Raw genomic sequence first — 27072 nt, forward strand, 5'->3', positions numbered from 1 at the left:
CTAACCTCAACCCCATCAAACACTTTGCGATGAATTGGATCGCCAAATGCGAGCCAGGCCTAATCACCCAACATCAGTGCCCGACCTCACTAATGATCTCGTGGCTGAATGGAAGCAAGTCCCCGCTGCAATGTTCCAACATCTAGTGGAAATGCTTCCCAGAAGAGTGGATGGAGGCTGTTATAGCAACTTCATATTAATTCCCATGATTTTGGAATGAGATGTTCGACAAGCAGGTGTCCACATACTTTTGGTCATGTAGTGTACAACACAATACAGAGAAGGGTAAGATATATTGTGGTAAATGATGAGAGGAAATTCAGAAAACATTAGCAGTTATTTCAGACTACTGGAACATTTGTCAACTATACACCCAGGAGAGAAGGTAAGGGGAGTAACTACTGGGCATGGAGGAAGACAAAAGGGAAGAGGGGATGGTCAGTAAGGCCAACCCACCGTTGATACAGCCAGCCTCATCGCTGAAGTCAGGACAGTCATGGACCCCGTTACACTGTTTGGTGCCATGAATACAGGATCCATCACCACACTGGAACTCATCTGGACGGCAGGTCAGCAGAGCTGTGGAAGATAGAACACACACACACATACACACGCAGACACAGAGCGAGAGGGAGCGGGAGAGAGAGCAGGAGAGAGAAACACGGCACACACACACACACACACACACACACACACACACACACACACACACACACACACACACACACACACACACACACACACACACACACACACACACACACACACACACACACAGATTGCGTTAATTCACCAGCGCATCATCCAACTTTCTATCTCTCTAGAGATCCAACCCCAACCCGGTATCCTGTCAGAGATGAAATTACCCCAGTGAAAAAGTGCATGTTTCATCTTGGGTTTGGGCCAAAACGGAGTGCATTCCAATTCAGTAGTAATCCCTCATACATACAACTCCCCCCTTCTCCCCGTTTCCCTCTGCACCAGAGAAATGCTGTGGAAATGAGAAGCTGGGAGGTATTTACTCACTGTCTGGGTAAAACACACACCCAGGACTGCCCTGCTTTGTTCTGTTGTTTGTGCTGTGTGTGTGTGTGTGTGTGTGTGTGTGTGTGTGTGTGTGTGTGTGTGTGTGTGTGTGTGTGTGTGTGTGTGTGTGTGTGTGTGTGTGTGTGTGTGTGCTGTACTAGCAGTAGTATAGGGGAAGGTTTATTTTACCCATTCATCTCTTTAACTGCTGCTTTAATTATTCATGGGATACACTTTGGAGATGTAACCTACACCAGAGGACAAGATGCGAGGCACACACGCACGCACACACGCACACACGCACACACACACACACACACACACACACACACACACACACACACACACACACACACACACACACACACACACACACACACACACACACACACACACACACACACACACACGCCGCAAAGCCTCCCCACACACAATGCTACACACTCCAACATAAACAAAGACCCCCTTGATGTTAAAACCAGCATAACCAGCGTAATCCTAGTGTATCACAACGTGCTGATGGTATCAGTCCAGTGATTGGGATCTGAGCTCAGCTAATAATAATACAATCTCGGGATGAACAGCGGCAGTCCGGGAGAAAGAAAGGGAAGGCAGGAACAGACTACAGAGATGAATGATTCTCCTTATCTCATTTACATCACTATAATACTGTAATACTGAAACCCCTCTCCCGGATCACACATCTCATCTCTGCATCTACTGTATTGAGTCTGCTTAAAGGTGTTAAGACAGATGCTTCTAATAGCAGTGATCATGTCAACACATCACTACTGGTACGGCACACACATTGTTTCTGGATCAGGCAGTATCACTTCTAAACGTACAGTAGCCATGATAGGACAACGTATTACGTTTTGATAATGCTATTGATTTTGATTATTAAGGTAGGTTTAATCAGGTTCCAACACCAACATAATTGTACAAGTCTGAAACCCCTGCGTAGATCTGCTCTGATTTCATCCCTGTCTTTGTGATCGGTGTGTTATTATTGAGTGGTCTCTGGGGTTGAGAACAGGGTGTTACTCAGGGAGAGAGAGAGAGAGACAGGTTGTGAATGCCCTCGCTCCCTCTCAAAGGGCTCTCCACTGTATCAATCATCACACTGTTGCATGGCAACCAGCTCAACTGATCGCCCTGGTGTTTCCAGCGTGGAGCTTATTATCACCGGGCACCATAACAGAAGTTTCAGCGGGGCTTTGACACCATAGCATCCATGCATACACGCAGGTTAGCGTTTCTCGTCATGAATCTTGTTCTGGTGGCAGCTCTGCAGTGGTCACTAGCTAGCACAGCCACAAAGTAATACAAAAGCAAATGTTAGTTTTCATGAATTTTTAGAATAGAGCCAATTTTGACTTTGCAGCTGGCCCAACTAGCAGAAATCGCTCAGTTTCGCTTCCAGGGCAAGATCCGTGACATTAAACGTCCACCTGCTGTATACACACACAGACAAGCAGGCACACACAGGCAAAAATGCTAACACACACACACAAATGCCTATTCACTCACAAATCCATCCACATTTATTGATTGTACATTGATGTAGTGATATTTACATAGAAGTCTTTCTAAGCTAATTAACCACCCCCCCCCCCACATACAGAAGACTCCAGTACATCCTTTTCATAGAATAGACTATATACGTACAGTGCAGAGGAAAAGTCTGCCCTCTTTAAGATTTTCTCTGTTTTTGCATATTTCTGTCACTCAATATTATCAGATCTTCAACCAAAACCTAATAGTAGATAAAGGGAACCTGAGTAAATAAATAACACAAAACGTTGACACTTATTTCATTTATTGAATAAAAAAATAAAAAAATAATGTAAGACCCAATGACCCTGTGTGAAAAAGTAATTGCCCCCTTACACTCAATAACTGGTTGTTCCACCTTTAACTGCAATGACCGCAGCCAAACGTTTCCTGTAGTTGTTCATCAGTCTCTCACATCGCTGTGGAGGAATTCTGTCACACTCTTCCGTGCAGAACTGCTTTAACTCAGCGGCATTTGTGGGTTTTCGAGCATGAACTGCTCGTTTCAGGTCCTGCCACAACATCTCAATCGGGTTTAGGTCTGGACTTTGACTAGGCCATTCCAACCCTTTAAATGTGTTGCTTCTTAGCCATTCTGATGTAGACTTGCTTGTGTTTAGGATCATTGTCTTACTGCATGACCCAGCTGAGCTTCAGCTTCATCTCACAAACAGATGGCCTGATATTCTCCTTTAGAATAGAGAGCAGAATTCATGGTTCCTTCAATGATGACAAGACGTCCAGGTCCTGAGGCAGCGAAGCATCACTATATGACGTTCTTACCGTGGAATGCAGTGTTTGGTTTTTGCCAGACATAACGGGACCGATGTCGTCCAAAAGTTCCACTTTTGACTCATTTGTCCATAGAACATTCTTCTAGGAGTCTTAACGATCATCCAGGTGCTTCCAGTCGCTTTTTGGCCAACTTGAGTCTACTGTTTAGATGACATGGGTCCCGTTATGTCTGTTGAAAACCAAACACTGCATTTCAAAGGGGCAATTACTTTTTCACACAGGGTCATTGGGTGTTGCGTAACATAAAAAATGTGGTGGTTTTTGTTCACTCAGTTCCCTTTATCTAATAGTAGGTTTTGGTTGACGATCTGATAACATTCGAAACATGCACAAAAATATGCAAGAATAGAGAAAATTAGAAGGGGGCAAATAGTTTTTCACAGCCTTATATGTACGACCACATCCTGTGTGCACCCCCAGGTGATCCAACCCCAGACACAGTAGACGACTTACCGCAGTCAGCCTCATCAGACTTGTCCTTGCAGTCTGCGTCTCCGTCACATTTCCAGTTGAGGTGGACACACTCTCCACTGCCACACTGGAACTCCCCCTCGGGACACCGGGGCTTCTGGGGCTCCGTCCGGCGACTACAGCGCTCCATAGACTCGTCAGACTTATCCCCGCAGTCCGGGTCCCCGTCGCAGCTCCACATGTTCGGGATGCACTCCGAGTCGTTACAGCGGAACTCATGGGGGCCGCACGTGGGGGTGGAACACTTCCCCTCGTCACTCCCATCCCCGCAGTCGTCGTCGCCGTCGCACACAAAGATGGGCGCTACGCATTTTCTGTTACGGCACTGGAAGTCCTTGGCGGGGCAGGCCTTGGTGTCTTGAGGGAGGAGAGGGAAAACAGAGAGAAAGAGCGAGGGGAATGAGTTAGAGGTCTAAATACTAAAGAGTGTGATGTGATGACAGGATACCAAGATAAAAATATGAAGAGAAACCATGATCTTTCATGCAACAGCTCTAAATGGGAGGACCAGTAAGGAAGAAATATTCTAACAGATTGCGTAACATAATGAGAGTGGGAGGTAAAAGGGTTAGCTATAAGATCGCATACAGTACAGAGTATGAGAAAAGAGATGAGAAACGCATTCACAGTCTAGGCGCCTGGTCTGAACTACACCACCAGAAATGGAGCCTCTAGGGAACACAGCCATACATCCATGCTAAAGAGAGCTAGGTTCTGTACTATACTGTATGTGTCAGAGAGAGAGAGAGACCGACAGACAGGCTCTGAAGGGAGTCTCTATAACCTCTCTGTGACTACCTCTAACCTCAACGATTTCCTGGCTGCCCAGTCAATCAATCAATCACATTTATTTATAAAGCCCTTTTTACATCAGCTGATGTCACAAAGTGCTTTATACAGAAACTGAGCCTAAAACCCCCAAACAGCAAGCAATGCAGATGTAGAAGCACGGTGGCTAGGAAAAACTCCTTAGAAAGGCAGGAACCTAGGAAGAAACCTAGAGAGGAACCAGGCTCTGAGGGGTGGCCAGTCCTCTGCTGGCTGTGCCGGGTGAAGATTATAACAGAACATGGCCAAGATGTTCAAACGTTCATAGATGACCAGCAGGGTCAAATAATAATAATCACAATGGTTGTAGAGGGTGCAACAGGTCACCACCTCAGGAGTAAATGTCATTTGTCTTTTCATAGCCGATCATTCAGAGTTAGAGACAGCAGGTGCGGTAGAGAGAGAGAGTCGAAAACAGCATGTCCGGGACAAGGTGGCCTCATGCTTGGCCCTGGCTCTGTGCAGTGGCAGCACAGACAAAATGACTGTTAGTATGCAGTGGTAAACGGCTGGCCCTGCCTTAATAGGGTCATCTCAGCAAAAGGGATAACTGGCCCGAGAAGCTGTGGAACAATTGAGTTCAATGGTGTTTTTTTTATGTAGAGGATCGCTATATAACGCTGTGTGGACACACTGCAATGAGGGAATCTATACACACACAAGGTTAAACACATACACACGCAGGCACGGACGAATGCACGCAGACAAACATTCACTCACAGAGGCGCACGCACACTGGCATAGCGCCAAACCACTCACACACAGACAGTAATGTTGAGACATGCGCGTAAAGTGCGGAGTTACACAACTAATGCTAAAACTGATGCACGTGGCGTAATCTTCAATCGACAGACTTACACTTGCGACGCACTGTAGCACACACACACTGCCGACTGGGTATTGTTCACGGCTGATGATAAAATGCCACTTTAGCCTGTGGAGTTTGGTGTGTAACATCCACAATGAAATACTCCAGCCATCCCCAAACGTTTCCACACTGGACTGACTCCCTATGATTGATGTGTTGTGGGGAAAAGGGCATTCTTGTCCTACAGTAGCACTTCACTTTCCAGTGTGTGTGTGTGTGTGTGTGTGTGTGTGTGTGTGTGTGTGTGTGTGTGTGTGTGTGTGTGTGTGTGTGTGTGTGTGTGTGTGTGTGTGTGTGTGTGTGTGTGTCATCCTCCTACCACTTCATTCTCTCCCTAACACCAGCTCCCACGCACTGCGCCACTGGGGCTAATTACAATAATAGCCAATTGTATTTGCCGTTAACTTTGCGGCTGTATACTAATGATCTCCACTCCGATCAGAGTAATTAAGTCAACAAATAAACACGAGGCAATTAGAGGTTCAGGTGTTTACCAGCCCCCCCCCCCCCCCCTCCAACCTCCTTCCTCCTATCTGTTTATTGACTGACAATTGAGCAAGGACAGATTTTAAATCAGGTTCAACTTAGCACGATTTTCATTCGGGTTTATTTTTGATGGAACGTTTAAAATGCACAGATAAATGAATGGAAATGTAAACACTGTTGATGCTATTTGTCTTGTGAGAACAACTCCACGAACGCCTCTCTTATACCTAGTATCATATTATATACTGGCTTCACAGTCGCATCTCACTCTCTGATAAATCCTCCACCGAGCACCTTGAGCTGAGCTGAAGAGAATAGATGAAAAGCTCTTTCTCTAGCCAGTGGAGAGCTGGGTCAGAAGGGTTATGTTTGCTGTAAACAGCGGGGCGGGAGATTATTGTCTGAGCTTGGCTCCCAATGGGGATAATTAGTGGGACAACCGTCTGCTAAGACTCTGGAACCTGACTGGATTCTGACTGTCTGAGATCAGATCTGTCTGAGAGACCAGGGTGCGACTGGAACTCCAGTAGGGAATGTGGCTTTTATTAGCCAATCAGGAACATCATGTAATGCACATAGTTATTGGCAAAAAGAGCGGATCTGATCAAGACCAATTAGTGAAAAAAATATCAGAATTGGGCTGCCTGTCTAAACGCAGCCATGATGCCACACACAACCACCCACTCACCCAAAACGGTGTGACATACGGCCCTAATGTCATCATACATCTCTGATGAGATCTGGGTACTGTATCTCTGCTCCACTCCCAGACCAGGGCCATCCCCACAGAGGATCAGTAATAAGGACAGAGAGATTTAAACCTACGGGGGAGCAGAATAGAGGGTATTGTAGAGAGAAACGGGAGAGCAGAGTCGATACAGGCCCTAGAGGGGAAAGACTGTTTTCCACCTCAGGCTAACATATTCACCCGCTGGCCTAGTGCTGGACAGGTAATAGATGGATATGAAGATAAGACTGATCACATTGACCTTGTGTTAGGGAGAGACTATGGAACCCAATGGAGAAAAAAACAACACATTGCCCACAACCACATGTGTGCAAACGCACACACACGCGTACCCACAAACACCACTACCCCCCCCCCCCCCCCCCCCCCTTTTCACTTAGGTGTACATTTCTGGAGCGTGATATTCAATAAGATACTATGCTTTGACATATCAGCCACTGAGCTGTCAGCACGGAAAAACCTCGCCGGCGCCGCCTAGCTTCGCATCGGCAGGTGTGGCCAACCTCGGATCACACGGAAATACCGGGAATTAGAATATTCCTCAATCCAACATCTCCAGGCAGACACAGCCACCTGGCTCTCTGGTTTATAGCCTTAAAGTCTGGCTCTAATGGCCCTTACAGCAAACCAACAGCACCGTCTGGAAATACCAATCTATGTCGCCATAGGAGTTATCAATAGAACAAATCAATAATAATGGAAAAGTGCGCTGGTGCCGTGCTGACAGGGCATTATCATATCCTGAGGAATAATGCTATTGTCAAGAGCAGCCTCTCGATATGGCCCGGTGTATTGAGCCATTGTTTTGCAAAAGCTATGAGTCACCTTAATATCATTAAAGCAGTGTGGATCAGAGAGATGTGTCCCCTGGGGGGAACCCCCTGTTTAGCCACCCAAATGGCACCCTATTCCCTATAAAGTGTACCACTTTGGTCAAAAGTAGTGCACGATATAGGGAATAGGGTGCCATTTGGGACACATGCACACACAAAAAAGTCTGTATCTGTAACAAAACACATCGATGATATACAGCTCCCCTCATCGGAGATGTCAGCCGGCTCACTTAGTGGGCTAAAGACTGGAGCTTTGGGTTGGGGGATGGAAGAGGAGGGATACAGATGTTACTGATGTAGCCATGCACATGTGAACTGCTGACAGGAGGGCCAGAGGGGTCTGTTTGCAGTATCTGAAAGACAGGCTTTGTGTGTGTGTGTGTGTGTGTGTGTGTGTGTGTGTGTGTGTGTGTGTGTGTGTGTGTGTGTGTGTGTGTGTGTGTGTGTGTGTGTGTGTGTGTGTGTGTGTGTGTGTGTGTGTGTAGAGATGTCAGTCATCCGTTCTCTAGGGTACCAGGGAGAGAGTTTATCAGTGGTTTGACTACATTAGGCTGGAGCTCACAGACAGAGACGGAGGCAGGCAGGCAGGCAGGCAGACAAGCAGGCAGACAAGCAGACAGACAAGCAGGCAGACAGGCAGACTCAGACTCAGTGGTCAAAGAGTATAAAAAAATGACTTCTTAGCAAAGAGCAATTTCACAAGCAATAATTTTTCTAGGACAATGGGAGTGGTCTGAGTGGGGAGGGGAAAGTTGAAAACTAGCGGTTATTGGCAGAGGTTTGGAACTCTCTTTCTTATTGGTCTATTAACTCATTTACCGGCAGGCCAAAACTCAAAACAGGCTGAAATTTTAAGGGATCTTTTCAAACAGCTCTTACATTATCATTAGCATTATCATACATTTTACAATCGTTATTCCAACCTCACAGTATGGAAATAGATAGAGTGTTGTGTGGAAATAGTGTCGAAATAGAGTCGACAAAAGTGTTGACCGCACTGGGCCTTTAAGTCTTTACCATTCCAAGAGAGGGGAGTCGGTAGGTAGTGACATGGCACGATATGATCGCACGACAGGATAAGATAGGGCTGTGACAGTTTAGCCACCCTGTCGCTGTACGGTAATTGGAAGAGATGAACCTCTGATGGGCTACGCTCTGACCTGGGTGTCTTTTAAGATGAATTCCTAATCAGTGACGGTCTTATCAAATGCTATTGAAATCGGTGGTTGGTTTTGAAATGAACTTGTAGCTGCAGTAAAAATCCCCCGAGAGACATGTAGTACGTCTGCTCTACTGGAGTAAAGAGCAGCCTAGTCTCAGGGTGTCTCAGTGCAGTCGGTCTCTCTGCCTGTCTGTCTAGCAGGGAAGCCTGGGGGAGCCTAGGTAAATGGCAGCTCAGAAGGAAACGGCAGAATATCACCAGGATACAGAGAAAAACGTATGGATAACATGAGTGGCATCCACCCAGGGGTACCTCTACCCTTCCACTGCTAGGCCTGATGGGTAGATAACCCACGGGGATGTACAGGATAATGCCAGATGGATGGCTCAATCACCAGGCATCACTAAAGGCTTCAGATGATGCTTAGGCCTGGATTGAAATATGAATCACATTGAAATATGAATCACATTGAAATAGGAATCGCATTGAAATATGAATCAAATTGAAATATGAATCACATGATGCCAGGTTGCTGTCTCCTGGCGGGATTATTCCAACCTTTTTGAAACGAGGAAGGCATTAGAACGCAAACTGTCAGACGGAACAAGATCCCAAACGCTTCTCCCGTCACTCGATGTTCAGTGCCTGTCAGGGGCCAATTCCCATCGATATTTCCACTCCGCGTATGTTGCTGGAAATTAACTTGAGTTTCCTTCGAAAACTGCCGAACAGTAAATCTATGAATATATTAAATCAAATAATAATTAGATTAATAGATATTCAAATCTCAACTGCATCTTTCTCCCATTCTCTCTCTCTCTCCCTTCATTCCTTCAGCCCTCTCTCTGATGTTTTCCGCAGGCCCAGTGGGGAAGCTGTCAGTGTTTTAGGTTTGGGTCGGACAACCTCCCAGCTGCAGTTCCATCTGTTGTGTGATAGGGCATTGGTGTGAAAGGGAGAGAGGTGCTTAGAGGGGAAAAGAACATGGGCTAATGTTCCCAGAAGTTGGGAAACCACTAAAGTCTGAAACAACTGCACTGCCTTGAGGAAAGGAGCGACTGTGTGTGTGTGTTCCGTGCCCACATCCCATTACACCTACACAGTCACAGGCCCGGTCTGAAAGGATTACAAATGAAGGGCATTATAATAGAGGCTGGATCCTAAACCAAGTTGAGCAGTTCGGGATACACACACACACACACACACACACACACACACACACACACACACACACACACACACACACACACACACACACACACACACACACACACACACACACACACACACACACACACACACACACACACACACACACACACACACACACACACACACACACACACACAAGCGCTGCTCTTCCTCTGTAATTTATAAAGGTGGGTGGACTCTTCAAAGCTCTCTTGATACGTTATCAAATAATGGGATGGAGGCTGAAGTTATTTTAGCGCAGGCTGGATAGGTGAGAACATCAAGGTGTGTGTTTAAATCACCCCCACCCCACACACACAAACACACACACAGCTCCTCTCCTCACTACGGCATCGATCCCAGTGCAGGTGTGCAACACAGTGTGACTGATGTGAAAATAGCAACAGGTCCCTTGGGCCTCCCTTGACTCTCTTTCCCAGGCCTGTGGAACACAGAGTGACGCTACAGTATAAGGCCAGGGCTGACTGATCCAACCACACTGCCACGGGCTAGGCTACACCACCGCTGCTCCCTCCACTCCAGCCCTGACATACAGCTCATTGATTGAACAAGCTCCACAGTGCTCCACGCTGCAGCTGGGAGTGGAGGGGATTCCTTCCCCATAGGAGAACCCTTTGAAGAAATCATTTTGGTTCCAGGTAGAACCCTTTTGGGTTCCATGTATAACCCTTTCCACAGAGGGTTCTACATGAAACCTAAAAGAGTTCTACCTGGAATTAAAAAGGGTTCTCCTATTTTTTTATTTGAACCTTTATTTAACTAGGCAAGTCAGTTAAGAACAAATTCTTATTTACAATGACGGCCTACCAAAAGGCAAAAGGCCCCCTGCGGGGAAAGCGCCTGGGATTAAAAATATAAATAAAAAAAAATAAAAAATTGGACAAAACCCACATCACGACAAGAGAGACAACACAACATAAAGAGAGACCGAAGACAACAACATAGCACAGCAGCAACACAACATGGTACCAACACAACATGTAGCAGCACAACATGTAGCAGCACAAACCAGGGTACAAACATTGTTGGGCACAGACAACAGCACAAAGGGCAAGAAGTTAGAGACAACAATACATCACGCAAAGCAGCCACAACTGTTTGTAAGAGTGTCCATGATTGAGTCTTTGAATGTCCTATGGGGACAGCCGCAGAACCTTTTTGGAACCCTTTTTTCTAAGAGTGTACGCTAAGAACTAAGCTGCTGTGGTAAGGCAGGAAGTGAAAAGTAATGTACCGTGTGTCGTTGTGTGTGCGTGTGTATATACTTATGTGAGAAAAGCAGGCCCACATAACCATTGTGGGGGAAACATTTAACATGTAACAATATCCCTGTAACGTCGACTCATCTTCTGTGTAAATAAATGACAAACATATCGCTCCTCTCGAAGTCCCTGAGACAAACCGCCCGCGGAGCACTGATGAATTGGGCCTGATTTCTGTGGTGATCGTTGTTCAACTTTAACACGAGTCATTATTATTGACCCTGAGCGAGCCTGACTCATTACCTGGCGACAGAGAGACACACTCCGCTATACGGTTTAGACAAACCACGGCAAAAAAAAACACAACATGCACACACACACACACACACACACACATATGGGTGTACAACAAACCAAGCCCTTAGAGGTGTGAACTCCGTGATTAACATGAAAGCTCCAGCCTCACTCTCTATTTTCGTCCCCATTGTTTCCACTCCCCTGATTAGTCTCTCCATTCATTCACAAGTACAAACCACCATCCCCATCCCCAACTCCAGCTAGGAGCAGCAGGAGGGCCTGTGTGCCGAAAACAAACCTGATTCCATATTATCATCAATTAAAAGCTGGTAAACTTTCTTCAGAGGGCTTTATAAATCTAATAATGACCTTCTCAGACTGTATCCATGTATAATTTAACATATGGATGTGCTCAATTAGCAGCTGTAATTAACGACAGTGCTCCAATTTGGAAGTGGGAGAAGAGGGGGGAGGAGAGCGAGAGCGGGAGGGGGTCTGGGTGCAACATTTTGGAAGAGAGAACTGGAGTGGGGGTGGAGACTGGGAAGTGTGTGTGTGTTGGGGGTATCCAGTACTCTGTGCAGTACTCTGCAGCACAAACATTTAAACAATTTAATGGATTTTCCCAGGCAATTCTGCCAGTCAATACTCCTGTATTTGGCACACATCCTGTTTCCATTATGCAGGAATGAAAGCCCACATGTGTGCATACTATGGTGTACTAATGTGCCAACAATACCTAACCATTTCAATTTGAAATAACAGCTAACACAATTCTGTACCTCCAAAAAATAGAGGAATGGAATTTTACTGGACGGAACACAGAATGATTCACATTCCAATGAAGGAATAAGGAGGTAGATCTTCAGCTGTGAGTCTGACCGCGTGCCCAGTGATATGCACGCAGCTAAGACACCACATCTCTTAAATGATAGATCAAAGGCCCATTTCTGCAGGTTGAGCCAGGATCACAGACAGACAGACCCCATCAGACAGTAAATAAATGATCATCAGCACCCTCCATGAAATATTTCTAAGATGCAATAATCAATCTTATTTTTCACTTCAATAACCGTATATACGTACAGTGCATTCAGACCCCTTGACTATTTCCACATTTTGTTACATTGCAGACTTATTCTAAAATTGATTCAATCGTGTTCTCCCCTCATCAATCTACACACAATACCCCATAATGGCAATGTGAAAACAGTTGTTCAAATGTATTAAAAATAAACAATAGAAATACCTTATTTACATAAGTATTCAGACCCTTTGCTATGAGACTCGAAATTGAGCTCAGGTTCATTCTGTTTCCATTGATCATCCTTGAGATGTTTCTAATTTGATTGGAGTCCACCTGTGGTAAATTCAATTGATTGGACATGATTTGGAAAGACACACACCTGTCTATATAAGGTCCCACAGTTGACAGTGCATGTCAGAGCAAAAACCAAACCATGAACACAGTGGCCTCCATCATTCTTAAATGGAAGAAGTTTGGAACCACCAAGACTCTTCCTCAACCAGGTAATTATGGTAGAGTGGCCAGACGGAAGCCACTCCTCAGTAAAAGGCACATCTTTGCCAAAAGGTACCTAAAGGACTCTCCAACCACGAGAAACAAGATTCTCTGGTCTTATGAAACCAAGATTGAACTCTTTGGCCTGAATGCCAGCGTCACGTCTGGAGGAAACCTGGAACCATCCCTACAGTGGTGGCAGCATCATTCTGTGAGGATGTTTTTCAGCGGCAGGGACTGGAAAACCAGTCAGGATCGAGGGAAAGATGAACAGAGCAAAGTACAGAGAGATGCTTGATGAAAACTTGCTTCAGAGCTCTCAGGACCTCAGACTCGGGCGAAGTTCACATTCCAACAGGACAACGACCTTAAGCACACAACCAAGACAACGCAGGTGTGGCTTCGGGACACGTCTCTGAATGTCTTTGAGTGGCCCAGCCAGAGCCCGGACTTGAATCCAATCGAACATCTCTGGAGAGACCTGAAAATAGCTGTGCAGCGATGCTCCCCATTCATTCAACTTGACAGAGCTTGAGAGGATCTGTAGAGAAGAATGGGAGAAACTCCCCAAATACAGGTGTGCCAAGCTCGTAGCATCATAGACTCAAGGCTGTAATCGCTGCCAAAAGTGCTTCAACAAAGTACTGAGTAAAGGGTCTGAATACTTAAGTAAATGTGATATTTCAGTTTAATGTTTTATAAATTAGCAAAAATTTCTACAAATCTGTTTTGCTTTGTAATTCATTGGGTATTGTGTGTAGATTGACGAGAAGAAAAAAACGATCTAATCAGTTTTAGAATAAGGCTGTAACATAACAAAAGTTGGAAAGGGGTCTGAATACTTTATACAGTTGTGATAGATGAAAAGGTGATAGAGGGAACGCATAGCCAATGTAAGTGACCCGGCGGTGTAAACAGCATAGAAATGAAAAGGGAATAAGATTGTGAGAGGTGTCCTTGATAGCCAAGTCATTTCAATGTAATGAATAATGAAAACGTGTTCAAGGCCAGCATCTGTAATGATACTTGCATAGGTTAATGTGATACTAAAGAGCCTGAAAATATTTATATGTTAAGGCAGCATATCTTGGCTTAGATATTGTGGTTACTAAATTTGAAGTTTTCTGTAAAGAAAAAGCTTGGAAACAATCATCATTTCTTAATTTCCAGGGAATTTATGTAATTGCTTGTAACCCAATTCAAGACATGTGGATAGGTAAATCCAAAGTAAAAAGTTGGAGCATGATGAAAAAATGGGTTGTATTTACATGAAAATATTTTTTTATATTTTTTTTATTAGGTTTAACCAAAGAGGAAAGGTGCAGTAGGTTGAGTGTTGAAAGAAATAGGTTGCAACTTGAAATATAAGTTCGGTAATAATATAACAGTTGGCAATGAATCAACATTGAATTTGGTTTCAACAAAGATGTTTTATTTTATTAACAAAACAAATTTACTTTTAGGTTGATCCAAAGAGTCATATCCTGCTGTGACTGGAGACCACATTTGAGTCTCTTCTTCAGTCATCTCTCCGCATGTGTATCGACAGATAGAGGGGATGGGATAGAGGGGATAGAGACAGAGGTCAAAGTCAAGATCGTCGCCCCCCCAGCTTCAAATACATTCTCAGTTTGTGTTGGTCGATTTGGCGTCTCTTCAATTAAACATAGGGTATGGCAAAGTGGGGTATAGGGGATTTTTTTTTAAGTTGAAGCTCGTTTACTGCATTTCTATACAATTTAAAAACTCTAAAATGCATTTGGAGAACAGCAGAATTAAAAAAAAAAAAAATTATACCCCAGCCATGAATTATTATCGCAATATTAGGTTTAAAGGTCTGTGGAACGTCATATACAACGTCAACCACTACTCAACCTCATCATAAATGGACTATTTACTTGTGGAACGGTGCAGCGTGAAATAGATGCATAATGCACGCTATCAAGTCACAACATGGCCGGGTTCAAATGCCGACATCCATAGGCGGAGTTTCACGTTTGGGGAAGTCATTTTTTCACCAATAAAATTGCACCTTTATAATAAAGGATTGCATGCATTAACAGTATCATTGCATTTGCAGGCTAATGTAAGAGAGACTACATTTCCTAATGTGATGAGTAGATTGCATAGTCATAATTTAGGCTAATATAAGTCAATTACTGTGAGCAAAACAGACAGTTCTGAACAATGCATTAACCATGCATGCCTGAGCGTGTAGTGACATAGAGTAGTGCCATAGAGTAGTGACATAGAGTAGTGCCATAGAGTAGTGACATAGAGTAGTGACATAGAGTAGGCCTAATCAGAGACGTTTCTTCTTTTTTTTGGCACGGGAAAATGTTTCATGCAATTCTACTATATGATTGGAGACAAGCAACATCTTTTGTAATGCGACACAAATTAGTAGCCTACACTGCTGACACTGACACACAGATCAGCAAAAACAACTTTCCCTTGAATGCAACCATCTAATCTAGGCTTATGAGAAGGGGAAACGCAAATTGTACAACATGACCTCCGTCTAGAATTTTGATAACTAGCTACAGATTAGTATTTTATTTCTCTTCTCTTTTCAGCAATAGCCATTTGCTTTCTAAACTGTGTTTTTCCTACGATTGTGTTTTGAAATATCGGGATAGGCCTAGACCTATTTAACTGCTTTTCACTGAGCTGTAACTCAACAATCAGCTACTTAGTAGAGGCTATTTCCTGCGCGCGCTGACCAAATTGCGAGCTTAAAACAAGCCACAGCTCATTTTGAAAATAAGCTAATAGTCCTCTGTGGCCAAATCATGCTCTTTGGTGTAGTAATTGTTATTATTTCATTCATTTCTGCACAGGCAACGAGCAATGAGATACAGTCAGGTCCATAAATATTTTGGACATTGACCAAGTTATTATTATTTTAGCTGTTTACCACAGCACACTGGAGTTGAAATTAACTAATGAATATGAGCTGAAAGTGCAGAGATGTTTTTTTCCCCTCCCTTTTTTAAGGGACCAATAGTAATTGGACAATTGGCTGCTCAGCTGTTCCATGGCCAGGTGTGTGTTATTGATTTCAAGTGTGGCATTTGCATTTGCAATCTGTTGCTGTTAACCCTCAATATGAAGTCCAAACAGCTGTCGCTGCCAGTGAAGCAAGCCATCATTAGGCTGAAAAATCTAAACGAACTCATCAGAGAGATATTAAAAACATTAGGTGTGGACAAATCAACTATTTGGTACATTCTTAAAAAGAAAGAACGCACTGTTACGCTCAGGAACACCAAAAGGCCCGGGAAGACCACGGAAAACAACTGTGGTGGATGACAGAATAATTATGTTTCTGGTGAAGAAAGAAAACCTTCACAACAGTTGGCCAGATCAAGGACACCCTCCAGGAGGTAGGCATATCTGTGTCAAAGTCAACAATCAAGAGAAGACTTCACCAGAGTAAATAGAGGGTTTACCACAAGATGTAAACCATTGGCAAGCCTCAAAAACAGGAAGATCAGATTTTGCCCCAAAACATCTAAAAAAGCCTGTACAGTTCTGAAACAACATCCTATGGACAGATGAGACAAAGATCAACTTGTGCCAGAATGATGGGAAGAGAAGAGTATGGAGAAGGGAAGGAACTGCTCATGATCCGAAGCATACCACCTCATCTGTGAAGCATGGCGGAGGCAGTGTTATGGTGTGGGCATGTATGGCTGCTAATGGAACTGGTTCCCTTGTATTTATTGATGATATGACTGCTGACAAAAGCAGCAGGATGAATTCTGAAGGGTTTAGGGTTGTATTATCTGCTCAGATTCATTTTTTACCTTTATTTGTCTAGGCAAGTCAGTTAAGAACAAATTCTTATTTATGTATTATTATGTATTCATGACAATGACCCAAAGCATACTGCGAAAGCAAACCAGTAGTTTTTTAAGGCAAATAAGTGGAATGTTCTGCAATGGCCAAGTCAATCACCTGACCTGAATCCAGTTGAGCATGGATTTCACTTGCTGAAGGCAAAATTGAAAGAAAAAACGACCCAAGAACAAGCAGGAACTGAAGACGGTTGCAGTAAAGGCAGAGCATCACCAGGGAGGAAACCCAGCATCTGGTGATGTCTATAGGTTCCAGACTTCAGGCAGTGCACTGACTGCAAAGGATTTGCAACCAAGTATTAAAACTCACAATTTTAATTTATGATTGTTAGTTTGTCCAATTACACTTGAGCCCCTAAAATTGGGGGGCTATGTATAAGTGGTTGTAATTCCTACACTGGTCATACAATAATTTTGACAAAACCATTCAATTAAAAATGATAGTCTACACTTCAAGCACATCTTTACTGTTTCTTTTCAAATCCACTGTGGTGGCGGACAGAGCCAAAATGATGCAAATTGTGTCACTGTCTAAATACTTATGGACCTGACTGTAGCTCATTTTGGCAAATGTTATTAAATTGACTTTAGGGGAAGCTTATCTTCCCCTAGCCTATTGAACACGCCGCCTATGCCGACATCAATGTGAAAGTAACTGGTGCATAAAACAGCCGCTCACCAGTCTTGTAATGATTTTAGTCAAAAAATGTTGTAGTCTACTTTTAAATTGTTGGTCTTGCGCTAGGGTATGGTGACTGCCATACCCTACTGACACCCGTGGCCTCAGGTAACACCTCAGTATATGAGATTACACACGGACAGGTATACAGACAGGAAGACAGACATTTCAATCTCAGCCATTCACTGAGACAAACCTGCCCTACTTATGAGCTGCTGTAGTAACCTGCATTTCCCACTCACCCAGTGTCAGGGAGAATTGATCAAGGAAACGTCAGTGGGGGAAACAGCTATGAGGTCTTTGAAGGTTCTTCACACACCAACAACACTGGCAGCTGGGACACTGAGCTATAAATACCACATCTGCTATTTGTTCCAACACCTTTAGCTCAACACAAATTAGCTCCCGTCAAGAAAAACACAAAACGATTGATTTGTAGGAACATATGCCTCTCTTATCACTCATGCTTTCTATCAAATTGTGGCCTTTTGTCTCTCATCAGAGGATCTAATCCTTCTCCCTCCCTTTCTCATCTTCCTCTCTCTCCTCTTTCTACCTCCCTGTCTCCCTCCCCCCTCTGTCCCCCTCTTCTCTCCTCCTCTCCCCCCTTCAGTCTTACCTGCGGAACACTGGTCTTCGTCTGCCCCGTTCTCACAGTCCCTCTCCCCGTCACATCGCCATGACGATGAGACGCACTTGCTGGCCGAATCCCCGCAGTCAAACTTCTCAGGTGGGCACATCTGTCGACCTATCAGTGGAGGGAGGGAGAGAGAGAGAGAGAGATGGGCATGAGGGAGAGAGAGGACACAGTTAGTCAATGAAACAGCCAAATAGCTCAGTTATCATGTTGCTCAAATCGATTCCCCCTCAAATGCCTGCAATTAGAGCGGGCACACAGAGTAAGACAAAGGCCAAAAACACACACAGGAAGAAAAAAAACACACAAGGCGAAAACATACACACACGAAGGCACATGTGCAGATCATTCCATCGAGTGAAACCATATTAAGGAAGCAGACCATTGTTTCTATTCCCTAGCTAGCCCATGTGGTTCCTAGAGTCAGAAAAAAACTGATGTACAATACATGCATTGTACACTTGGCTTAGACAGCAAATCCATGCTTTCCTTTCCACAAATTCGACTCCCCATCTCTCCCTCTTCCCCACCTTTCCACAAACAGCACTGCTCCCACCTCTCTCTCTCATTCCCCATCCTCTCTCTTCCCCCTCTGCCCACCCTTCCCAACCCTAGCCAGTAGTGATGGGGGGGGGGGGGGGGGGGATTGATACAGTTACATATCGGGATATTATTTTTGACGATATAGCATGTCATAATATTATTTTTGCGCTATTCGGCTGTACCTGCACTGTGTTCCTTCATAACTTGTTCTCCGTCTTATTTTTTTAAATAGGGAGCCAATTTGTTTTCAGCACTTTTATTTCCGTGACTGATAAACTCATTATCATGGTTCTCTCTTGTCCCTCTGCAGCAGACATATGGTGAGTAGAATATCGAATCACAGTATCAAATCGCAATGCATATAGAATCATGAGAATTGCAATACATATCGTATTGGCACCTAAGTATTGTTATAATATCGTATTGTTAGGTCCCTGGCAATTTCCAGCCCTGCTAGCAAGAATAGGCCCAATGGGACTATATCATAGTTTACACACTACCACCCTCCCTCCTCTCTGTCTCCGCTCCCTGGTTCCCAGTCCCAGCCAAACAGGGCCCACTGGGACTATATATTAGATTACATTACGCCCAGTGTAAAAAGTTGCTCCATCAATTATACATTTTGGACTGTCACTGCCTGGCAACCCGCAATAACAACCCCCCCATATCAATATACACAGCAAATAATTACAGCAGTTAGTAATATTTGACTTGAAAAGAACAGCTTTAACAATTTTTGGAATTAAGTGACTAATTCTGACCACTAGAGTTAATTTGAAAAAAGTGTTTAAGTATTGCTTGTCAATGTGATCCAGCCCACTGATTTGCATTTAAGTTTCGATTTTGCCGCCACTGATATTTCCTTCCTCGCATTCGCCTCAGAGTGACACTGGCAGAAGTAGTCTTTGCATTCAAGTAAGTTATATGGTTTTGAAATTCATATTTGTCCCAAGTCAACCATTTATCAATAGATAGTTTCAAGCCAAATATTCATTACCTAGCAGGAAATTGCATTGGAGGCTGGTGGGAGGAGCTATAGGAGGACGGAATCATTGTAATGGCTGGAATGGAATAAATGGAACGTATAAAACACATCAAACATACAGAAACCACAAGTTTGACTCCGTTCCATGCTCCTCTCACCATCCTCCACTGATCGATCGGTATGGACCGTTGAAAAAAAAAACAAGCTAGGCTTGGCGCCATTCTCAAAGCGTAGCTAGCTAGCTTATAATTTTAGGTCAGTTTGACAGAATGGACATACCATGGTAGGTACTTGAAGCGGCTAAATTCCTTATTTTGAATAAACCAATAACCGTGTGGCAATTTGGCACCAAATGTTTTGTAAAGTTGCCATAGCAAATAGCTAAAGTTATCTAACCATTAGCTACCAGGTTAACTTAGCTACAGAAACTAGCTAACATTAGTTAACGTTATCTAGCTATCTAATAGCTAATGATAGGTAGCTTGGCCATCTAGCTAGCTAACGTTTGCAAACTAGAATCAATATAGAACAATGAGGGTTAGTCCTAAAAACACAATTTCAAGAATACTGAACCAGAATGCAGGTTACACTGTGTTAAGGTCAGTCATTCATTCTATACTCAAAACTTTAGCTGACGTAAGTGTTGATTATTTGGCTAGCTAGATGGCTACTTAGCTAACTAGTAACATTAGCTAGATGGCTACCAAAGCCACACGTCTAAGCTAGTTACATAGTTAACCTAAACCTGCATTCGGTTTGAGTATTCAGTAATGGCTGTGTGCCTGGGTAACTATGATGTTAACTGTCAGCTGTAGATAGTTTCCCATCATTTTTCAAGGCTTATATGCCCGCCTCGTGTGTGCTACAGAAGCTAGAGTCAAATGTGGTGCGTGCCTCGTGTATGTTTACACGGCAGCAAAGCCAGGGAGAATGCAGGGAATAACGTTACATCTTTCAGTTGAAGAGATTTTATGTAACCAAAGACATGTTAGAAAGCTAAATAGGTGTTTATCTCTATCTCGTGTGCTGAAATCCACACACGATATGCAAATGTGATGCATGCTACCGTTCCCGACTTTGCTTGCGCCTCGATCACACCGATCGTGGCATTGCATTTTGGTACATCAGAAGTACATTCATTTTTAATGGAACTCTTGCCTTGCAGCATTACAGTGCGTTCTGTTAGGTGCATAACTTCGGATTATTGAACGTACGCGTCAAGCTGTACACGTAGACGGCTTGACAGGAATGGTAGACGGTGAATGTTGAACTTTTGTTGCACACATCCAGATGATGCTGTTTACCATTTTGCGCGTAGCCACTGTCGGTGTGATCGAGGTGTTCGTTTTGAGGCTGTCATAGTCGTAAGTTAGTGTGAATATCAACATTGTGTCCAGCGTTGTTCATAAGGCTACATGTGTTTTTTTTTAAAGAATGTATTGGCTGTGTTTTATATAGGCTGTGTTAGCGTAGTGCTGACTATTTTAGATGTGACAGTTGTCCTGGGAGATAAACATTGGGTTGTTATTTTACTGAAATGCACATGGTCCCTTTTTTTTTGCTGGATCTTTGTAGATTTTTGAGTCATACACAATCATGTGTTCTCTACTAATCCCCAGATCAAAAGAAGATACCTAGTTAGTTTTTCTTTGATTAATCGCTCCTCATTCTTGTTTTTCTGTGGATTATATATGTTGCATTAATTACTGCCACCAATTAGACTGGAGTGTGGACCTCTTTCATCTTTCAATCACACACGTGGGTATACAGTATGCTTGTAAAAACCAATGAGTAGATGGGAGAACCAAGTTCAATTTTAGAGCCTGGCAACGCAAACGTCTGCATGAGCAGTTTGGATAAAATTATTGAATAACATGTACAGTTGAAGTCGGAAGTTTACATACACTTAGGTTGGAGCCATTAACTCGTTTTTCAACCACTCCACAAATTTCTTGTTAACAAACTATAGTTTTGGCAAGTCGGTTAGGACATCTACTTTGTGCATGACACAAGTCATTTTCAAACAATTGTTTACAGAGTATTTCACTTATAATTCACTGTATCACAATTCCAGTGGGTCAGAAGTTTACATACACGAAGTTGACTGTGCCTTTAAACAGCTTGGGAAATTCCAGAAAATTATGACATGGCTTTAGAAGCTTCTGATAGGCTATTTGACATCATTTGAGTCAATTGGAGTTGTACCTGTGGATGTATTTCAAGGCCTACCTTCAAACTCAGTTCCTCTTTGCTTGACATCATGGGGAAAATGAAAAGAAATCAGGCCAAAAAATTGTAAACCTCCACAAGTCTGGTTCATCCTTGGGAGCAATATCCAAACGCCTGAAGGTACCACGTTCATCTGTACAAACAATAGTACGCAAGTATAAACACCATGGGACCACACAGCCGTCATACTGCTCAGGAAGGAGACGAGGTCTGTCTCCTAGAGTTGAATGTACTTTGGTGCGAAAAGTGCAAATCAATCCAAGAACAACAGCAAAGGACCTTTTTAATCCAAGTAAAAATTCCCTGTCTTAGGTCAGTTAGGATCACCACTTTATTTTAAGAATGTGAAATGTAGGAGAGTGATTTATTTCAGCTTTTATTTCTTTCATCACATTCGGAATGGGTCAGAAGTTTCCATACACTCCATTAGTATTTGGTAGCTTTGCCTTTAAATTGTTTAACTTGGGTTAAACGTTTTACATTTACATCATTTACATTTAAGTCATTTAGCAGACGCTCTTATCCAGAGCGACTTACAAATTGTTTTGGGTCCACAAGCTTCCCAAAATAAGTTGGGTGAATTTTGGCCCATTCCTCCTGACAGAGCTGGTGTAACTGAGTCAGGTTAGTAGGCCTCTTGCTCGCACACGCCTTTTCAGTTCTGCCCACAAATGTTCTATAGGATTGAGGTAAGGGCTTTGTGATGGCCACTCCAATACCTTGACTTTGTTGTCGTTAAGCCATTTTGCCACAACTTTGGAAGTATGCTTGGGGTCATTGTCCATTTGGAAGACATTTCTCCAAAAAGTACGATCTTTGTCCCCATGTGCAGTTGCAAACAGTAGTCTGGCTTTTTTTTTATGGCGGATTTGGAGGAGTGGCTTCTTCCTTGCTGAGTGGCCTTTCAGGTTATGTCGATTATAGGACTTATTGTGGGAAGCTTGTGGAAGAATACCTGAAACGTTTGACCCAAGTTAAACAATTTAAAAGCAATACACTCAATTAGTATTTGGTAGCATGTGAACTTCTGACCCACTGGGAATGTGATGAAAGAAATAAAATCTGAAATAAATCACACTCTACTATTATTCTGACATTTCACATTCTTAAAATAGTGGTGATCCTAACTGACCTAAAACAGGGAATTTTCATGAGGATTAAATGTCAGGAATTGTGAAACTGAGTTTAAATGTAGGTCGCTAAGGTGTATGTAAACTTCCGACTTCAACTGTATGTGTAAAAACAAATTGCAACACGGCCGGTTTGGTCAGTACGTAACAGTGAGCCAAATGCTACTTTGTTTAATGTCTTTCAAGTTGTCAAGAAATGCACCCTGCCAACCATGGCCTTAAAAGTCTACAAGGACTCTGAGACAGAAGTACATGAAGAAGTGTTCGAGTATCTTCTTCAGAAACCAGACCTTGTGTGCTAAAAATGTGTTTACCCAATAAAACTAGTCCTGATGGTGAGTTATTTGTCTACAGTACAGAGATGTGACCAATGTATTCGTTCGTACAATCCTAGCTAGCACAAATTATACGACACACTTCTGTCCTGAAGCTAGCAAGCCGGATCTAATCCTGCTGGCCCAGTTCTGCCACCCAGATCCAGACGGAGGTCTGCTGCTTGCAGGGATGGTACAGTAAACGGGAGCCCCTAACCCCCGTCCCCCAAAGCCTGCAGGGATTTACCGCTGAGACATTTAAATGCCAAACACACTTTTGGGGGGGGGGGGATTGTGTCTGGGGTCTAAGGTTTGGAGGGATGGAGTCACACGTTACACATTCTGTGGCATGTCACAGATCAAATCAGGCCCCATTTAATTGTATGTCTTCTCTCAACATCCCATATAGAATTGTAGCTTCATGATTTCCTAACAGATTATTTGGGCCCGACATTTAAAAACATACTAAAATGGGGTTTAGTGCATGGCTAACAAACACATTTTTAAAGACGGATATGTAATTTGGTTGTATTGTCCCTGTAGAATTGTTGAGAACAGAGACGATTCATTTATTCATGTGATCGGAAGAATCTGTTAACTCTTCTTCAAGCTGCAAGCTACTCCATGGACGTTGGTGATTCATCCGACTCTGACACTGTTGACACAAAGTCCTAAAAGAGAAAGGAAAGCTGAGGAAGACCATCTTTGTGATGTTGGGTTGGCCTACTCCCGGAGAGTTACTATGTATGTAGGCCTTTTCCTGTCCTGCTCTTACCCACTCAAATCACCTTGGAAGATCCTAATGTGCAGTTTAGTGATATACTGTAGCCAGGTGTTGGAACAGGGCTGAAACCAATCCTTGCACAGTAGCTCTCCAGGAAGATGGCTGGCTACCACTGAGCTTTTTCTCAGTTTGTCTATCCTTGGCTCCTCGTGTCCCTCTTCATTCTTCTCAAAACCAACTACAGAACAATGAACTAGGAGAGGAACATTGGGTCTTATTATCAAATTCAATTTGAAAAGGAAAGCGAGGAAACAAGCAAAAATATATTGACAAAGAACCCTGGTGTTTATTTTTTATTCATTTATTTAACTAGGCAAGTCAGTTAAGAACAAACTCTTATTTACAATGACAGCCTAGGAACAGTGGGTTAACTGCCTTGTTCAGGGTATGGTTATATGGTTCATGGTCATGGTTATATGGAAAGGAATAACAGGCCCCTTGCAGTGAAGTTACTTCAGGGTAACAATGATTTGGGCTTAAATATCATTGAGTCTTGGTGTCTACTATGCAACACACCACTTATCTTTGGTGACTTGGTTTGTCCAAATGATCAACACTGGCATTTTCTGCTTTTTTTTTGCTTCAAATAGTCAACATTGCATTTTCTCTAGTGTTATCAGATGGTATTAAAGTCTATTTGAAGTACTTGATTGCACAACACCACAAATTGTTTAAGCAGTTGTTTCCTGGACGAGGTGGTTTCCCAAGCATACTTTTATGGCGTATTATCCGCAATCTATTCAGAAAATCGGGCCAATTCTCCATAGCTGGTGTATGTGCAATGAAGCAAAACATACACTGCTCAAAAAAATTAAGGGAACACTTAAACAACACAATGTAACTCCAAGTCAATCACACTTCTGTGAAATCAAACTGTCCACTTAGGAAGCAACACTGATTGACAATAGATTTCACATGCTGTTGTGCAAATGGAATAGACAAAAGGTGGAAATTATAGGCAATTAGCAAGACACCCCCAATAAAGGAGTGATTCTGCAGGTGGTGACCACAGACCACTTCTCAGTTCCTATGCTTCCTGGCTGATGTTTTGGTCACTTTTGAATGCTGGCGGTGCTTTCACTCTAGTGGTAGCATGAGACGGAGTCTACAACCCACACAAGTGGCTCAGGTAGTGCAGCTCATCCAGGATGGCACATCAATGCGAGCTGTGGCAAGAAGGTTTGCTGTGTCTGTCAGCGTAGTGTCCAGAGCATGGAGGTGCTACCAGGAGACAGGCCAGTACATCAGGAGACGTGGAGGAGGCCGTAGGAGGGCAACAACCCAGCAGCAGGACCGCTACCTCCGCCTTTGTGCAAGGAGGAGCACTGCCAGAGCCCTGCAAAATGACCTCTAGCAGGCCACAAATGTACCACGATTTAGTTTGGCAGGGCGGACAGCTCTAGGAAGAGTCTTGGTGGTTCCAAACTTCTTCCATTTAAGAATGAAAGCCAGTGTTCCTGGTGACCTTCAATTCTGCAGAAATGTTTTGGTACCCTTCCCCAGATCTGTGCCTTGACACAATCCTGTCTCGGAGCTGTACGAACAATTAATTCGACCTCGTGGCTTGGTTTTTGCTCTGACATGCACTGTAAACTGTGGGACCTCATATAGACAGGTGTGTGCCTTTCCAAATAATGTCCAATCAATTGCTGCACCTGTGCAGTGACATTCCCCATCCAACTTGACAAAGCTTCAGTGGATCTGCAGAGAAGAATGGGAGAAACTCCCCAAATACAGGCTTGTAGCGTCATACCCAAGAAGACTCAAGGCTGTAATCACTGCCAAAGGTGCTTTAACAAAGTACTGAGTTGAACTGGTTTGAATACTTACGTAAATGTGATATTTCAGTTTTGTATTTTTAATACACTTGCAAAAAATAATAATTTTTAAATACATTTTTTTTTGCTTTGTCATTATGGGGTATTGTGTGTAGATAAAAAAAAAATATATATATTTCATCCATTTTAGAATAAGGCTGAAACGTAACAAAATGTGGAAAAAGTCAAGGGGTCTGAATACTTTCTGAATGCACTGTATATAGATTGGATATTTGTCCAGGAAAAATGGTTGCCTTGAATGTAATGGAAATAACTCATGAGATAAACACATTCCATGTGCCTTCTTCAACTAAGGCTTTGAGTGTAAAATGGGCCAAACATCAAGGGAACGTATACTGTTAAGATTTGGTTGTTTGCGTTAAAATACACTGTGAGATGCCAATATTTCACGAAATCCAGTCTATTCTTGTAAAAGATGACACATAACGTATGGCTGGTTACCTTTGCTTTAGACACACTTTGTCTTTATGAACATTTCCATGCGTTTAAAGTTGTACCTGACAAGAAACGGGCCCCGTGTTTTTGACGTTAATGATAGTTGGTTTCACAAAGCATTCGACATACAGATGTCATATGGTGGTGATGAGTCAAGTTTGTTTGTGGTCCCGTACTGCTTCATGTGATTTTAATTTCCACGCTTGTACACAGTACCAGAATAATTGTACATAGTAGCACATGTCATGTAGAGAGAGTACGGAATCAGAAGGACATGCATCTGTGGGGTTGAAATTTCCCAACGGAGGCACGGGGTGCGGGCTTCAATTCGTTGGAGCCCACACCTGTCCCTATTGCTTTTGGTAATGTCTGTTAATGCTCTAGAACAGTGATTTCTCAACCGGGGGGTCGCGACCTGGAGGATTTTAAGGGGCTGCGGGACTTATTGCACAAGAAAATAATTTCAAATAATAAAACAAAAACATTATTTTGAAAGGTAACTGCTGCACCGCTTATTGTTGCTGACTTAACACATGCAGTGCGTCCACTGTGGTGAAATGGCTAGCTACATTCGGAACTCTTTCAGGTTTTCGCACTGCACTCACTCACTGACCAATACGATAACGCTCTCGCC

The 27072-nt window shown here is 43.3% G+C and overlaps 1 protein-coding gene across 1 annotated transcript in view; it reads right to left on the bottom strand.

Annotated features, from left to right (window-relative positions):
* Positions 1 to 27072, bottom strand: part of LOC120052122 (low-density lipoprotein receptor-related protein 8-like) — a 248781-nt gene that overhangs the window by 70870 nt on the left and 150839 nt on the right. Inside the window, exons 4-6 of the mRNA XM_038998968.1 lie at positions 18163 to 18291; positions 3829 to 4203; positions 457 to 579 (exon numbers count right to left, since the gene is read on the bottom strand). Coding sequence (XP_038854896.1) covers positions 457 to 579; positions 3829 to 4203; positions 18163 to 18291 — 627 coding nt within the window. The remainder of the gene's footprint in view (positions 1 to 456; positions 580 to 3828; positions 4204 to 18162; positions 18292 to 27072) is intronic.

This window comes from Salvelinus namaycush, chromosome 8 (genome assembly GCF_016432855.1).
Source record: "Salvelinus namaycush isolate Seneca chromosome 8, SaNama_1.0, whole genome shotgun sequence".
Lineage (NCBI taxonomy): Eukaryota > Metazoa > Chordata > Actinopteri > Salmoniformes > Salmonidae > Salvelinus > Salvelinus namaycush.